General features: G+C 41.5%; 1 protein-coding gene across 2 annotated transcripts; it reads left to right on the top strand.

Moving 5' to 3' along the window:
• Window positions 1–309: 309 nt before the first annotated feature.
• Window positions 310–17828, top strand: CENPA (centromere protein A). 2 transcript variants are annotated; one of them, XM_042450881.1, is made up of 5 exons: window positions 310–408; window positions 1408–1554; window positions 5105–5214; window positions 15154–15231; window positions 16892–17828. In XM_042450881.1, the coding sequence occupies exons 2-5, from the start codon at window positions 1413–1415 to the stop codon at window positions 17024–17026; spliced, it is 465 nt and encodes a 154-aa protein (XP_042306815.1). In that variant the 5' UTR covers window positions 310–408; window positions 1408–1412; the 3' UTR covers window positions 17027–17828. The 2 variants fall into 2 exon arrangements, with proteins under 2 accessions (XP_042306815.1, XP_042306816.1); XM_042450882.1 differs by lacking the exon at window positions 310–408 and adding an exon at window positions 1258–1284.
• Window positions 17829–18187: the final 359 nt, after the last annotated feature.

The raw sequence follows: 18187 nt of genomic DNA, 5'->3' as shown, positions 1-18187 counted from the left end.
TTTGTAGTTTTTACAAGTTCTCTCCAGTCCTCTCAGCCTTTGACCCGCCCTCCTTTAGCTTCCATTGGCTCAACCTCTCCCTGTCACTCCATGCTTCTGACACCAACCCCACTCAATGGCCACCAAAAATCTAGGAAGAAAGACGGTGACGTCACCCATTCGTTCCCTCTTCTGATTCCTCATTGGCCGAGCGGCCCCTTGGGTCGCAGACTTCCCCTTCTTCCTCCCGCTTTGATTGGTCTTTGGGGATTCGAACGGCGTCGTTCGCGGAGCCGATTGGCTGACGCTGCTGGCAAGGGGCGGGGCAGGTTAGCCGGCGCTCTAATTCAAAGGAAGGGAACGAAGAATGGAGAGAAAGCAGTACAGAGGCGTCCTTTAGTACTGCTGCTGCTGCTGCTCTGGAAGCAGGTGAGAACGTTCGCCGCTCAGCGTCACTCTGGGCATTGTGACGTCACGCCCACCATCCCGATCCAAGCCCCTGGCGTCCCATTGGCTGCTTCCCTGCGGCAGGATTGTGACGTCGTTCGGAATGGTGACGTCACATCTCAAATAAAGCAGTATGAAACTGTATTATTTCTGCAGTGCGGACGCAGCCTTTGTGACTTGTGCTACATTTTGAACATGCGATACAACTCATGGATTACAGCAAATAGCAGCATCATAAGAAATAAAATAAAAAGCATTGCAAAAACAATTGGGTATAATGTATTTTAAATGTAGAATCTTTTTTAATTTATGCCTATTGATTAAAGCAAAAAAATTTATTATTCTGTGAAAGGGCAGTTTTTTATACTTTAAAAATGTTTTACTGTTTTAATTGGATTATTTTAATTGCTTTTAAAGTGTTGTTTTAATGTGTTTATATATTTTATTTTTATTTTTTATTTATTTATTTTAATAATAATAATAATAATAATAATAATAATTTATACTGTATCCCGCCTCTCTGTCAGTGACAATTGAGGCGTCTTGCCAATTAAAACTGACATCCAAAACCCCATCTCCTGATATCTTACCCTCCTCTAAAAACAACAGTTAAACAGTGAACAATTTTAAATGTTAACTATTTTAAGAATGTTTGTATTTGTTCCATGCGTATATGTCTTGTGGCAAGCCATTGGGTGTCCTTGGGCAAGTCACACTCTCTCAGCCTCGGAGAATGGCAGTGGAAACCCACCCCTGAAGAAACCTGCCAAGAAGACCCCATGATAGGGTCGCCGTAAGTCGGATGTGACTTGAAGGCACACAACACAAAGTGTGGAACTGCAGCTCTGACAGAGAAGGGTAAATGTCTCAAGAGACTACAGTTCCCAGAATTGGCTAGAATTGAGCCGGGGCAGTTAAAGCAATCTTAGATTCCATTGTTTCTGCAGTGTGGACCTAAGAGATCGTTCTCTCTTCTCCTAGGCGCCATGCGACGCGGCTCCAGTCCCAGGAGAACCCCCTCAACACCGCCTTCACGCCGAGGTGCCGGAAGACCTCCACGCGGGCGGCCATCGCCTCGGACTTCTCCGCGCAGGCCTCGCCGGCAACAGCCCCCTGGTGAAGGGGCAGGTAAGAGGGCTGCTCCCAATTCTGGGCAGGAGAAACAGAGGGCGCGAAAATTCATCTTCCGTTGCACATGTGTTTGGATGTCACAGGCAGCCCTTGGGTTGACCCCCCCTGAGCTTCCTTGGTGTTCTTCCAAAATGCTGAGGAAAGCAGATGCTGAAAGGATCTCTTTAAAATTTTAGCAGAATTTTCTTTTAATGAAGGTGACCCATATTGTGGAGTCGAAGGCGTTCCCAGCCAGCATCCATAGTTTTTTGTGGGGTTTTCGGGCTGTGTGGCTGTGTTCTGGAAGGGTTTATGCTTGACGTTTCGCCAGCATCTGTCTGGCCTCTTGAGAGAATGGTGGCATGGAGGTGTGTGGGGTATATATACGGTGTCACCCTTGGTAAATCACTTCCTCTCAACCAAGAGTCACACAGTACACACACACACACACACACACACACACACACACACATATATGCACCCCACTGTCTTCCATGCCAGCATTTTCTGAAGATGCCAGCCACAGATGCTGGTGAAACATCAGGAATAAACTCTTCCAGAACACAGCCACATAGCCTGGAAAACCCACAAAAAACTATGGATGCCCACAGTTACTTTTGCTGCAAACTGATGTTGCGATCACTGTTGTTTGTTGTTTATTATTTTAAGTTATGTTTTATACTGTAAAGCATTTAATTGTATTTTAAGGGGGGGCGGGATAGGGGATAGGGACTGTATGTTTTAATGTTGTAAGCCACCCCGATTGCGTTGCATAGAGGGGCGGGATAAAAATAAATTTTATTATTAGCCTTTCTTTTTCTTTTTTCTTTTAAAGGGTTTTTATAAATTTAATGTTACAGTTGCCTCTCCTTTTTTGTGGGGATCCGTTCTGGACCCCCTCGTGCAAATGGAGTTTTGCTTATTATATTCAAGCCCCATTGGCTTGAATATAGGCACGGGGGCATGCATCATGGGGGAGTGCCCCATTCTTTCGCTCTCCGTTTTCCCTCACACATAAGCAAGGGATGCGAGTCTGAAGACTGTGAGAATTGAGGGAGGGCTGTATTAGTAAAAAATACACTATAAGGTTCTCAGTTACAAATTGTGATGTTCTGGCATTACAGCAGTAAGTGATTAAAGGGGCAAAATAGAAAGAAAACTCATACATTTCAATAAAAGCAGACCAGGCGTCTGAATATAAACCCATTTCTAAGTGGCATTGGTATGTCACTTCTTTGAATTTTCTATCTATTGGATCACAAGTGAGGAAATGTTACCTTTCCAATACTGAAGTATCAGTCTTTTAGGAGTCAAGAAGGCAAAAAAGCCTGATTTTCTTTTAAAAAAAAAGAGGTTATTGTTGGTGTTTAAGAACAAGTCCACAGAACAGATGTAATTCAAGTTAAACGGTCTTTCCATTGAGTAAATATTTTGAGAACATGCAACTCAAGCGGAGGAAAGCTTTCAGGGCTGACATTTTGAGGCAAGGCTAGACAAACCACCAGCAATGTGACATCGGCCTTGAGAATGCTTGAAATCTTTGTTGGACATCGATTAAAGAATTTTGCACGGCTGACTCAAGTTATGAGCGCATTTTAGTTCCCCATGAAATAAACCTAAATACAGGCAAGGAGTGGCGGAACCTGGCGCAAGATCATTCCAGTGTTGATTGCAGTCAGACCTCTCAGTTGGTTTTGCTTCCAACTGTGAACCCTTGGGATTAGGGCTGGATAATCTTGATCAGAATAGTTTGTACAATCTGGGACTAATTAGCAGTTTGTCTTGGCTCAGATAGACTCTAGATCCCCAAGGTCCTAGGCTGAAAGAGGATCTCTAGTAAGAGGTTCAGAGAAAGCCTCAGTCAGGACTGGGAAGCCTTTTGAGGATATGGAGAACTGAACTCCAGTCTTGGAGTTTCATTCCTGGAGTGTGCAGGAACAAAATAGGCATAGCCAGGTGCCACAGCTTTCAGGCACTGAAAATGGTTCAAGGCTGCAAACCAGGGCTCCTGTTCCACGCAGATTCTTTCCAGTGTGCCAACCAGAAGTCCTGTTCTGTGACGATCCTTTCCAGCCAACAAACCAAAGCTTCTGTTCTATGCAAATCCTTTCCAGTCAGCAAACCAGACTTCCTGTTCTGTGCAATTTTTTTTCAGTCAGCCAATCAGATTACCTGTTTCCAGTCTGCAAACCAGACCTTCTATTCCATGCAAAATCCCTTTTAGTCTGCAAACCAGACATCCTATTCTAAATCCTTTCCAGTCAGCAAGCCAGACCTTCTGTTCCATGCAAAATCCCTTCCATTCTGCAAACCAAACCTGTTCCATGCAAAATCCTTTTCAGACTGCAAATCAGATCTCTTATTCTAAACCCTTTCCAGTTTGCAAACCAGAACTTTTGTTCCATGCAAAAATCCTTTTCAGTCTGCAAACCAGGCTGCCTATTCTAATTCCTTTCCAGTCAGCAAGTCAGACTTGTTCCATGCAAAATCCCTTTCAGTCTTCAAACTAGAGTTCCTATGCTATCTAAACCCTTCCCAGTCAGCGAACCAGAGCTCGTGTTCCATGTGGATTTTTTTCCAGTCTGCCAACCCGACATCCTGTAACATGCAGACCCTTTATAGACAGCAAACCAGATCTTGTTCAATGCCAATCATTTCCAATCAGCAAATGAGAGCTCCTCTTCCATGCAGAACTTTCCTTGGCTACCAACCAGAGTTTGCCACTGCCTGATAATGATCTTTCTCAGGCATGTATGTTTGATCACTGGAAGAAGGGCAGAAGAACTTCCATGAACTGAATGATGCACCTCTACTTGCTGGATTAGGCCACAGCAGGGCAGAGATATCCTTTCCCTACTTCTAGTGGGAGGCACTCGAACAGACATGGTGAAGCTTTGGCCATTCATATATTAACAATCTGCTTCATGCTTCAACTCTTTTGAATGGCCAGATTGGCTGGCACTGATGGAAGAGCAATCTATTGGGAGGGCCACAGCTTCCTCAGCCTTCTGATCTAAAATGACTAAACTCTACACCGAACAATTCCACTGAATTCCCCCATGCTGTAGTGCTGTGAGAGGCTGACCTGAAAAAGGAGGAGAAAACACACTTCTTTTGGAAGTGATATTTCTCCACCGTAGCCGTATCTGCATGTTCTCATATAAATACAGGTTGAGTCTCCTTATCCTAAATGCTTGGGACCAAGCGTGTTATGGATTTTTTATTTTTATTTTATTTGATTTTATTTGGAATTTGGAATATTTGTATTTTGGAGAAAGGATTTCAAGTCTAAACATGAAATTGATGTATGTTTCATATACACTTACGCATATCCTGAAGGTAATTTTATACAATATTTTTAATAAACTTGTGCATGAAACAATGGTTGTGTACATTGAACTATCAGAAGGCAACAGTGTTACTATCTCAGCCACTCAGAGAAGGGAGACTCAACCTGTAACTGTTCTTTTCTCCTGACACCTTTGGGCCAAGTGGACTTTCTTTCCATGTTTTGACATTTCTTCCTTCTCCATCTGTTGACTCTTTGTGCCTTTTCCTTTCAATACAGCCCCTCGGCATCGGCGAAGATACCGACCTGGCCAGCTTGCCATGCTGGATATCCGGAAATACCAAAAGAGCACCAACTTGCTCATTCAGAAGCTGCCCTTTGCTCGTGTGGTGAGTCCTGCATGATGGCTGTGTGTTGGTATAGCGTCCTCTCAAGATCTACCTCTGTGATCTCCCTTGCTTTCTCTTACATAGTCATTATTGAAAACATATCCAGAGGTAGCTGCATTGATCATACAGCAAAGAACAGCAACATCCAAAACAGTGATACCGTTATTGGGCCAACCAAAATGCACAAATACCTGCTGCTAGCCTTTGAAGCTCCACCGGCTTCTTCATCAGGCAAATGTGTTAAAAATCATACAGACAAAATGCAGGCCTGTGACTAACATCGCCATATATATTTTTTTCTCCTGTATGATTCTTAAAACCTTTGCCTAATGAAGAAGCCAGTGAAGCTTTGAAAGTTTGCATCATTTTTTTGGTGCATTTTGGTTGGCTCAGTAAAGATATCACTGTTTTGTGGATTTTGATTCTTGTTGTTATATTTATTTCTATCCCACCTTTTCCCAACTCAAAGCAGCTTATGATTTAAAAAACAAACAAAAACAAAGCACATCTCAGTTCTAGGCACTTTTACTTGGGGTTACATCTCTGCCACAGCTTTCAGACATGCAAAGTACAGCTCAGTTCTAGCTACTCAGGACTGAGCCCTTGTTCAAGAGTTTCTCAGGCTGAAAAGGACATCTCAATTCCCATGCAACAACCTGTTAGGGATATTTATGGTTTCCCATCTTGATTGATGGGCAATAACAAGAGGTTTGGGGACTGGAGGTTTATCATCCTTGTTCTAAAAGTCACCCCTAGACAAGTGACAAGAGGGACTGTTAAGCAAAGTTTAGGATGAGTGTTGCTTTGCATGCTGGAAAACCAATGATAGGCATGCAGGTGTTACATGCCTGTTGTTTCTCAATTATCTTGCTGAAATTTCCTAGTCCACGTGTATATATTTATTTTATTAAAATTATTTCTGAACTACTTAATGCCCAGTGCCCCTCCCAAGTGATGTACTACAACGCTCTGAGTATAAAACGGGGGCAAAAGAGTCTTTTTAAAAAAAACAGAGCTTGGAAAGATTCAGGGAATTGTAGTCCTCAAGAATAACATTTTCCAGCAGACTTTAAATAAAACAAAAGTCATAGGTCTGGCACAGCAATACAGTTTCATCTGCCTGCCCCAAGTTCCATAAAGATGCGGCTAGCCTGACTTTCCTTGGAAGAAATAGGGGGTGGTACAGAGAAGACTCTGTCATCTGTACTCAGTAACTTAGCTTTTCCAGTGGTATTAGGACATGTAAGAGAGCCTCTGCGGAGATCTCATATTCTAGATGGATTCATAGGAGAAGGCAGCCTTTCAAATACAGGATTCAGTCTCCCTTATCTAAAATTCCAAAATATTCCCCAAACCATTTTTTTTCAGTATGGGTGGCTGAGATAGTGACACCTTTGTCTTCAGATAGTTCAATGTACACAAACTTTTATTTCATGCACAAAATTGTTTAAAATATTATGTATAAAATTACCTTCAGGCTATGTGAATATGGTATATATGAAACAAATGAATTTTGTGTTTCGACTTGGGCTCCATCCCCAAGATAATCCTAAGTCTGTATAATGGAAATATAGGTATTCTGAAATTGAAAAAAATATGAAATCCAAAACACTTCTGGTCCCAAGCATTTAGGACAAGGGAGACTCAACTCAAGTCTGTATTGTAGTGGGATCGTTTTTAGGCCAACCAAAAACACAAAAAGCAGAACATTAGTTTTCGAAATGTTATGATTTGGTCAGCATGCCAACCCCTCCATAAAAAAAAAAATTGAAATGGGTTTGGTAGCGGAGGGAGTTGTGTCAAATAAACACATAACAAACTCCCTGAACTAAACTTCCCAAACTAACCTGAGAAGAGAGGAATTAAAGCACCTGTAGAAATTATGCAGTTAAATACCACTTTAACTGCCATGGCTCCATCCTACAGAATCCTAGGATTTATAGTTTTGTGTCAAGGACGTAGCTAGAGGGGGGGTTTGGGGGGTTTGGTCCCCCCCCTTCAGGCCTGGGGACATTCAAGCTCCTTCCTCCCCCCCTCCTCCTCTCCATTAAAACCACGGAGGAGCTCCGAGAGGGAAAGGGGGAAAGACAAAGCAAGCTCTTTCCCTTTCGTTTCCATAGGAGTCATGGCAACGTGCTGTGGGATTATGGGTGTTGTAGTTCAGTGACCTCCCCATCTCTCTATCTCTGGCTGAGCTTTCCAAATGCCCCTCACCAAACTGCAAAGCCCACAATTCTATAGCATGGGGGAATCTACACTGTTGATATAATACCCTTTGACACCACTTTAAGTGTTGTTGCTCAATTCTGTGGAATCCTGGGATTTGTATTTTTACAAGCATTTTTTTCCTTTCTAAAAGAGTACTGGTGCCTCACAAAACTACAAATCCCAGGGGTTTGGGTTTGTTTTTTTTAGTAGCCCTGGAAGTTAAAAGTGGTGTCAAACTGCATTATTTCTACAGTGTAGTAGCTCACAGTGTTGCCACTGCTAAAGTTAAAACAGAATATAGTTCCATTACAGTGCATTGTGATCTGGGTTGTTGTTGTTGTTGTGTGCCTTCAAGCCCTTTCCAACTTATGGCAACCCTAAAATGAACCTATCCTGGGGTTTTCTTGGCAAGATTTGCTCAGAAGAGCTGTGCTGAGAGGCTGAGGCTGAGAGAGTGTGACTTACTCTCCAAGGTCACACACTGGGTTTCATGGCTGAGCTGGAAATCAAACCCTGGTCTCCAGACTTCAGAGTCATAGTCCAACACTCAAACCACTACAACAAATTTTACCTTATGGGTCTTACATGACAAATTCCAAAACCCATACATTTGCAGTAACTTTATTAAGCCAACCTGCAGCAATAATCTACTTTGAGACTGCTTTGAGACTGCCCTGGATGGCTCAGTGCTAGGGAATTCTGGGAACTGTATGGTACAAACACACACTGCAGCCAGGAATTCCACTGGAGGACATACATCTTTCCCCGCTTCATCCCTTGGCCTGTTGGACTGTTGGACTGTCTTGTTTATGTTTTAATGATATCCAGTGCATTATTGCTGACCTGCCACGTTTGTTGCATAACCACATCGTATGTTTTTCTGAGCGATGTGATATTAAAATAGTTGAACAGTTTTTATATTGAGTGTTCAAGATGGATGTGTTTGTGATCAGAAAGAAAATAAGTTCTGACAGCAAACTAAAAGAGGTAAGCACATTAAATGTATCACAACTTCATTATAGGAAAAGAAGTGAAAGTTGTCAAATTGGCATATAGAAATAAAATTATTTGTAGTGGAAGAATTATATTTTAATCTTTTGAAGTCTTTTATTACTATATTCACAATTACAAGAAATTGTAAATCTATAGTGTAATAAAATATACTGGTTTGTCAACTGGTCAATGAGAGGCTAAGTTAGTTTTACGTTTTAATATATAGTCCGTCCTTGCCTTACGTGGGGGATCCATTCCGGATCCCGCCGCGTAAGGCGAATTCCGCCTATGCTCGAGTCCCATTGGAAACAATGGGTCTCATGCGCGGCGGCGCGGGAGTGTGCAGGGCGCAACAGGCGTGCACACCCATTCAATTGAATGGGACGCGCCGCCCCTTCCGTCTCGCGCATGCCCTGCGGCTTGAGTGCATATACTCAAGGCTGCGTATGGCGCGCCCGCGTATGGCGCGGGCACGCTGTATAATAATAACTTTGACATAAGCATTACATTGTTCAGGGACATAGCTGGACCCCCCTTCCATTAGAAAAATGAATGATGTGTGCTGCTGCCCTTGCACCCCCAAGCCCCATTTTAAAGGGGGCTCCTTGTTTTGGCCCCCCCCCCCCCTTCCTAAAATCCTGGCTACGTCCCTGTTTGTGTGGCACCAGCACTCTTTGGCAAGGAAGTTTAAAGTCCTTGCAAAACTGCAAATCCCAGGGTTCCACAGGATGGAGCTACAGCACTTAAAGTGGTGACAAATTGCATTATTTCTACAGTGTAGATATATTCTCTGTCAAGATCTCTAGGGTTGTAGTTCAGAAGAGTGGTCTAGAGCTCTCTAGTAGAGAATTCTTTGTAACTCACTGAATGACAAATCCCAAGATTCTGGAGGATGGAACCATAACAGTTAAAGTGGTATCAAACTGCTATAGTTGTGCAGTGTGGATATGCCATAACGGATGTAAAGATTTCTTAAACAATTAGCCTCAAACTTATCATTGTTGTGTGCTTTCAAGTCATTTTTGACTAATGGTGACCCTAAGGCGAACCTATCATGAGGTGTTTTTTTTTTTTGGCAAGATTTGTTCAGAGGGAGTTTGCTAATGCTTTCCTTTGAGGCTGAGAGAGGGTGATATGCCCAAGGCCACTCAATGGAATTACATGGTTGAGCTGGAATTTGAACCTTGATCAGAGTCATAGTCCTACACTCAAATCACTGCACCACACTGGCTCTCCATCAAGCTTCTTAGATGGATAAGAAAGGCCGAAAGAAACAGGAGAGCAGAATCTAGATGCTATTTGAGAATTGCTTCCTAAATAGAGAAGTAATAAAGTAGGATGAGATTTATATCTTGGCTCCTGCTCCTGTTATGGTTTGACCACATGGTGGTGCTATTTATCTCACAATAGATCATAGAATCATAGAATCATAGAGTTGGAAGAGAACACAAGGGCCATCCAGTCCAACCCCCTGCCATGCAGGAAATCCAAATCAAAGCATCCCCGACAGATGGCCATCCAGCCTCTGCTTAAAGACCTCCAAGGAAGGAGACTCCACTACACTCCGAGGAAGTTTGTTCCACTGTCGGACAGTCCTTACTGTCAGGAAGTTCCTCCTAATGTTGAGGTGGAATCTCTTTTCCTGCAGTTTGCATCCATTGCTTCGGGTCCTAGTCTCTGGAGCAGCAGAAAACAAGCTTGCTCCCTCCTCTATATGACATCTCTTCAAATATTTGAACAGGGCTATCATATCACCTCTTAATCTTCTCTTCTCCAGGCTAAACATCCCCAGCTCTCGTAGGGCATGGTTTCCAGACCTTTCACCATTTTAGTCGCCCTCCTTTGGACACGCTCCAGTTTCTCAATGTCCTTTTTGAATTGTGGCGCCCAGAACTGGACACAATATTCCAGGTGGGGCCTGACCAGGAATATAGTGGCACTATTACTTCCCTTGAGTAGGACACTATACTTCTATTGATGCAGCCTAAAATCGCATTGGCCTTGTTAGCTGCGCATCGCACTGTTGACTCATGTTCAACTTGTGGTCATACTTGGACTCCTAATCCCTTTCACATGTTGTGTCCTTAAGCCAGGTGTCCCCCATCTATATCTGTGCATTTCATTTTTTCGCCCTAAGGTTAGGGCGAAAAAATGAAAAGCACAGATATAGGATAGAGGTTTTGCAAAAGGCTCTACTCTTTCCCTGCAAAGGTTTCTTGAAAAAGAAAGAAATTGTGCAATGACTTTTGGGATCAGTTACTCAATTGCATCCGTTTCTAATCTTTAGCCTTCTTTTCTCTCAAGTTCTAAACCTGTTCCCTTTGCTTTGACCTTCAGCAGGGGAGGAAAAAGCAGCAATTCAGTCCCTATTTCTTTTCCTTTTCTTCTACAAGTTTCCAAATATTTTGCATTTGAATATTTGGAAGGTGTTCAATACCAGGTTCTATCTGATCTTGGAAGCTAAGCAGGGTTAGTACATGGATGGGAGACCACCAAGGAATCCCAGGTGCTCTAGGCTTTATTTCAGAGGAAGGAACTAGCCAAGCCACCTCTTGACAAAACCCTAAGAAAACCCTGTGAAATTCATGGTGCTACTGACAGACAACATGAAAGCACACACAATCACAACAATGTTTAAATGACACATGAATCTTAAGTGGCCAGAAGCTGGGCCAAAGCTGCGCTCTAGTCTTTAAGACTGGAGCATGGCTTTAGTGCAGCTTCCGGCCTCTTAGGAAGCATACATCATTTAAATAGCATACCTCGAAAGTGACCTGAAGCAGCTTTATTTTGGCCTGTCTGTTTGGGCCCTAAGTCTTCTTTTTGATTTTTACAATGTTCCAATTTGTTTATCAGTTAATCTGCCGTATATCTTTGCATTGCATCTTCAATTCCAATTCAGACAAAAGAGTTTTTTAAAAATGTAGAAGAAAATCAAGAATTAGGTGGACTTTTGGCCTCGTCCAGCCGGAATTATGAAGATTATGTTAAAGTGATAAAGTCCCTCAGAGCTATATGATGGTCAAGGGGTTAGAGAAGCTGTCCTACAAGGAGAAGCCTACTAATAAGACATAAATACAGCTGTCTGCCCTGAGCTCCCTAGCAAGTGATACATAGTGTATTGCTCTTGGGGGACATTGGGAATGGAGAAACATGGACAAGGTGTGTTTTGGGGGCTGGGAGGCTCAGAGGGTAACCGATTGCAATTAGTTTACATTTAGGCTGGATCCACACTCCAGGAATAATCCAGTTTGACACCGCTTTAACTACCAAGGCTCAATGCTGTGGAATTCTGTGAATTGTAATTTTTTTTTTTAAAAAAACCCTATTTTTTATCACTTTTCTGCATCATATAATGATTCAAATTACAATACTGTACACTTAATAAGTGTAGCATATTTCTAATTATGACTTCCTTTTTGTAGTCTTTCTATATAGACATATTTTTTTCCAACTGTTGCTTTCCTAGAACTTGGCTGTTACATCACATATTTAACTCCAAATCTTATCACATTCTTTTAAATCATTATGTAAACAGCATAATAGAAAATTTTCTTTTGTTTTCTTTTCTTTTTCTCCTTGTCTATCTTGACACTTACTATTTTGAAACCCTCAAGACTCATTCTATGTTTATCCATTACTCATTCTTTCTTATTAGCAAAACTTGGAACTTGAAAACCTAAAAGTAACACGTTTTCTTTTGTAGATATTTTGCTTTTACCACTCAGCAACTCTGGGTAAAATCTACTACGTATAAAATACCTTATCAATATAATTTTAGTTTTAGTAGTAGTTTTTTCCTATCATTATACCATTATCTTCATCTTACTGAGTACTTTCCATTTTTATTCCTCATTTTTCTTTCAAATACATTATTATTGGTAACCATTCCTCTACTATATTTGACCTTGGTTTATCATTAATCGTATTAGTTAATATGTCCATTTCTCTCATTTCATATTTTTTTCTGGACCCATTCCTCCATTTTTGGTACATTTATTATTTTATTATTTTTTATTTTTATTATATTCATTTGTATCTTGCTCTTTTCCCTGAACTGGGACTCAGAGTGGCTTCACAACATTAAAAAACAGTACAATTAAAATATAGAGAAAACTACATTAAAAGGAATTAAATTATTACAGTATTAAAACAGATAGCTATTAAAAGAATAAAACACATTTTAAAAGATCTACACCTGATTTCATGGCAGTTTTTGTTGGCTAGAAATGTCACCTTTAATTTTGCTTGGAGGATAGTAAAGAGCCAGTGAAGAAGGCACTGGTATGATGTATTTCTAGTGATTCAGCAGGGATATTTTTGTGCCATGTTTTTTTGTCCCAGCTAAAGCTTCAAGGGCAGCATGATGAAGATAAACAGCATGATTTATAGTCTGGCCTTGAGATTACAAATGCTGGTTTTGGTGAATTTCTTAAAACAGCAAAGTTGTGTGCCCATGTTTTAATATTTATTGCATCTCTATTTTGTTATGTTATCTGGAGCTCCTTGTGGTTCCCTGGTTAATCTGAGTAAAGCAAGAACAGCATTACAGACTAGGATCCCAATTAAAGACTGTCTTTATTCTAAATATTTTCTATTTATCTTATAGATAATTCTAAATAACACTGTATATTGTATGCCCCTACACACACATCAACACAAAATAACATAATACAGGTTGAATCTTTCTTATCCTATTTGCCCCAAAAGTGTTTGGGACCAAAAGTGTTATTTATTTATTTGTTCTGGAATGTTTAGCATATGCATAATGAAATTTCTTGCAGATGGGAGCCTTGTTTAAACATTAAATTCATTTATGTTTCATATACACTTTACACACATAGCCACACATAGGCTGAAGGTAATTTTATACATAGTATCTTAAACAATTTTGTGCATGAAACAAAGTTTGTGTACACTGAGTCATCAGAAAACTAAGGTGTCACTATCTTAGCCACCCATATGGACAATTTTGTATTTTGGAGTATTTCTAGATAAGAGCCAACCTGTATAGAGTATATGTACATAGCATGGAAAAGTTACTCTCAGAGACACAAACTTCCAGAATTCCCTGGGAGGCCACACCAAGTGGGAGATTTTTCCATATGGAGTGCATTTACAGATATATGTGTTGTTGTTTCTGACTTTCAGCGACCATTAAATCAACCTATCACAAGGTTTTCTCAGCTAGATTTGTTTAGATGGGGCTGATCTTTGCTTTCCTCTGAGGCTGAGGGTTTATGACCTTGCCCAGGGTCACCCAATGGGTTTCCATGATTGAGCAGGGATTCGAACCTGTTCTCCAGAGTCTTAGTCAAATCACTCAGCTTAGCTCAAACCACTACACCACGCTGGTTCTTCTTCTTATACAGTATAGCAGGAGTGAGGGGCAAGTGTAGCCCTTGGGACCCCTATGTTCAGCTCCTGAAGTACCCCAGACACCCTCTTAAAATTCTTAATTTTCCCCCAGACTATTTTGCAGCTGATTTTTTTTTTGCCCTCAAGCCACTTGATGTATAAAATTGTGCCATGGGTACTGTTTTGTAGCATGAGCTGTTGTGAATACAGTCAGTCCTCTGTATCCACAGATTCTTTATACATAGACTCAAGCACTCACAGCTTGAAAATATATATATATATATATATATATATATATATATATATACACACACACACATACACACACATACATACATATATTACTTTGCCGTTGTATTTAATTGTACTTGAGACATTGATTTTTGTATCCATGGGAGGAACCAAACCCCAGCCCCTACCAAGGGCCCGCTGGAACACCTGAAAATGTAATTTCCTTATCCTTTTTATTTTGGAATAGTTGGAAGATTATGGAAACTGTAGCCCAGAAAAGGAACTTTTCCAGGCACTGGCTGTATATAGAGAGATTAAGTCACCCATATCCAAAATACTCGGGATCAGAAGTGTTTTGGATTGTGGATTTTTTTATTTTGTTTGGAATACGTATATTTGCATACAGGTACATAATAAGATAGCATGGAGATGGGACCCATGTCTAAACCCAAAACTCATTTATATTTCACATGCACTTTATATGCATAGCCTGAGGGTAATTTTATACGCAATAGTTTTAATAATTTTTGTGCACAAAAGCACTATCGAAAAGCAAAGGTATCACTATCTTCAACTACCTATGAAAAAAAAGTTTTTTCATTTTTTGGAATATTTTGGAATTTGGAATTCTGGATTAGGGAGACCCAACCTGTGTGTGTGTGTGTGTGTGTGTGTGTTCGCACTCATACAGTGGTCTCTCCACATTCGCTGAAGTTAGGGGTGAAGAACCCCTGTGAATGTGGAAGAAGTGCAAATAAAAAACCCACTATTCTTTTTACTTAAGAAAACACCTCTCTAGGTCCTCAAGTGCAACTCTGTGGTCAACATCTGCCAGAGGTTGATCATAGTTTCATGCTGGAGGACCTACAAATGCCTGGAGAAGTGTTTTCCATAGGAACGTCTAGGTTCTCCAGCACAACTCTGGCAGAATTGCCCCGGAGGACTTTGAGATTTCCAGAAAGAACATATTAATCAAAACCGCAAATACGGTGATCAAATGCTTAGAAGTCAAATCTGCAAATGTGGAGGGCCAACTGTATATCTATAAAGACTGATGGAGAAAATAATTCTTTGTGGGGCCTCATTCCACAGCCTGAGCCCTGCCTGACTTGTGATCCTGATCTTCTTCTGTTTCTTCCCATTGCACAGGTACGTGAGATCTGCCTGGATTACACCCGGGGAGTTGATATGCACTGGCAGGCGATGGCATTGCTTGCTTTGCAAGAGGTAAGTCTTTAGGCGTGTGATGAGCAGCTGATGGGGGGGAGAGGCTGATCAGGTGGGCAGTTTTGGATGACCCGCTCTTTCTTTCCAGCCTAACTAACTGCAAACCTCCCTGCATCCATTATGGTTATACTGATGCCCTCCTTTAAGTCCCTCCATATTTGCTGGGGTTAGGGTTGAAGGACCTCCCCTTCCCCCATGAATGTGGGATAACCACAACTTTAAAAAATACTATTTTTTTACCTCTCTAGGTGTTAAAAAAAGCATAGATCTGTAGATTTGGCCACCAACATTGTCATAAAAAAAAGTGAGGCTGGTGGGGAAAATGCATAATCTCTGGGTGCATTTTGCAAATCAGTTAGTTCCAGAAAGGTTGAAATGTTTTTGTGTGCTCATGGAGGGTTCATCTGATCGTCTTTCATTCTCATGTGCATATTATTAATTTTGTTTTTTAAATATGTTTTTTGAAACATATTGATCTCCTTCTGAAATAATCCAGAGGTCTTCAAACAGAGGCTGGATGGCCATCTGTCGGGGATGCTTTGGTTTAGATTTCCTGCATGGCAGGGGCTTGGACTGGATGACCCTTCTGGTCTCTTCCAACTCTATGATTCTATGATCTGCTTTCCTTTTTGTGGTGTAGGAACCTATTCTTTCCAAGTTATTTCTGCCTCTGGCACCAACTTTTTTGTTAAAGAGGTAATGACAAGGAACACATCTACTTTGTTAACTGAGGTATACTTTTATCCAGGTTGCAGTCATGTGCCCTTCAAGCACATTTTGATTTGGTGTCTGGCAACATCTGTATTGCAGAAATAATGCAGTTTGACACCACTTTAACTGCCATGGATCCATGCTAAAGATTGGTGGTAGTTTTGTGAGACATGTAATAATAATAATAATAATAATAATAATAATAATAATAATAAGTTTTATTTATAGACCGCTATTCTGTGTTGATCATAGCGGTGTACAGTAAAAATTGCAATGACAAATGCAAAATATAGGATAAAAATTGCAATACATAAATAAAACTTGTAACAACATTCCAAAAATACACATTAAAACCATACATCAAAACCAGGCCAGCTGATATGCTCGATAATGTTGTACATATAGGGGGGGAGTCCCAATATCAAGGGACATCAGGGAAGGCTTGCCGAAACAGGAAGGTCTTAAGTCTCTTTTTGAAGAGGTCCAGGGAGGTGGCGGTGCGGAGTTCCTCGGGAAGGGTGTTCCAGATCCCAGGGGCTGAGATGGAAAAGGCCCTTTGTGAGGTTGACACATATCTCGTTGTTGGGATCCTCAACAAACTCTTCCCAGATGACCTGAGTGTGCGGGGCAGATTATATGGGGAGAGGTGGTCCTCCAAGTACCCTGGGCCCAAGCCATTTAGGGCTTTATAGGTTATAATCAACACCTTGTATTGTGCTCGGAAGCGAACAGGCAGCCAATGGAGATCATACAGAGTCGACGTTATATGGTCGGCCCTGGAACGTCCAGTGACCAACCTAGCTGCCATGTAGCCTTCTCTGTCCTGGTGTCACAAGAAATTACAATTTCCAGCATTATTTCTACAGTGCAGATGCAGCCTCTCTCTTGTGTCCGGATTTTCTGTAAGTTAACATTGCTTGATCTCTTTTTCCTCTTGACTTTTCTTCAGGCATCTGAAGCTTTCCTTGTTCATCTCATGGAGGACGCCTACCTCTGTGCCATCCATGCCAAACGTGTCACCCTCTACCCCAAAGACATACAGTTGGCTCGGCGGATCCGTGGCATACACGAGGGCTTGGGTTAGTGCCCTTCTCCCATCGCCCTGAGTCGAGGATACATCTTCAGGGACTGGAAAACCATCTTGGAAAATGGAAGCTGTTTCTGAGGAAGACGTTCCTGGCTTAGGCCTGAAGGAACCTGTGCAGGCAGCATGGCTTGAATTCTTCTCTTCTGGTTAGAAATCTGGGGAAATCTCTGCCTTCTCACTTGTCCCCTGTCATAACCGAGGCCATTCCGTCTCTAGGATTGGTATCCATGTTCAGCAATTCCAAAACTTCATCGGCTTATCATTGGACATGGGAACCACAGGGTGTTAGCGCTTGCTTAAAACCTTGGGCAGGATTGTCACCGTCGTGTTTTTACTAAATAGTTTTAAACATTTGAGTAATTCCTGAAGATGAAATGTTATATTCCATGCGTATTTTACCACATTTGTCTGCCCTGCTCCTCTCTCCAGTGGACATTAGCAAATTTGTGTCATTGTCTTCCTCCTATTATTGCTGGTTCCTCCATTTTTTTCCAGCCTTTCTGCCATCACATTTTACTTCAGTGAGGTCACTCTAGTGGAAAAGGAGAAACTCTCCACCTGGACTGGAGCAAGAGAAACCAAGATTATCTCAGGCTTTATCATCGCTGGAAGTAACAATCTAGCCAGAAATCCCACTGAGCGACATCTCTGTGGTGGGTTAACCTGGTTAACAACCCATACAGACTCTTTTCTAAGCGGAAAGACAATCGTGAGGTGTTGGGAAGAGTGTGAGACTTGGAACGTGCCAAAAGTAAGGGGAATGTGCCATTGGCTTTTGTTTTTAAATAGAAAGACTTTACTGGGGACGTCAAATAAAATTTGAATATTTCTACACCTTGCCTGTCTTTGATGTGTGTGTCTCTGATGATGGGGAGACTGGGCCTGCATCTGCACGGCTGAAATAATCCAGTTTGACACCAGTTTAACTGCCATGGTTAAATGGTATGGGATTCTGGGAACTGTACTTTGTTGTGGCATTATAGCTCTCTGACAGAAGGCTAAATGCCTCATTAATGGCAAATTTCAGAATTCTACAGCATTGAGCCATGGCTGTTAAAGTGGTGTCAAACTGGATTATTTCTGCAGTGTGGATACAGTCCATATGTCCCTAACCTGTGTAGTGCAGTGTAGATGCAGCCTTGGGATGAGATAGAGAGA

The sequence above is a fragment of the Sceloporus undulatus genome, chromosome 2, assembly GCF_019175285.1.
Source record: "Sceloporus undulatus isolate JIND9_A2432 ecotype Alabama chromosome 2, SceUnd_v1.1, whole genome shotgun sequence".
Taxonomy (NCBI): domain Eukaryota; kingdom Metazoa; phylum Chordata; class Lepidosauria; order Squamata; family Phrynosomatidae; genus Sceloporus; species Sceloporus undulatus.
Note: the sequence above shows the minus strand (reverse complement) of the source record. Positions and strands in the feature narration are given on the sequence as shown.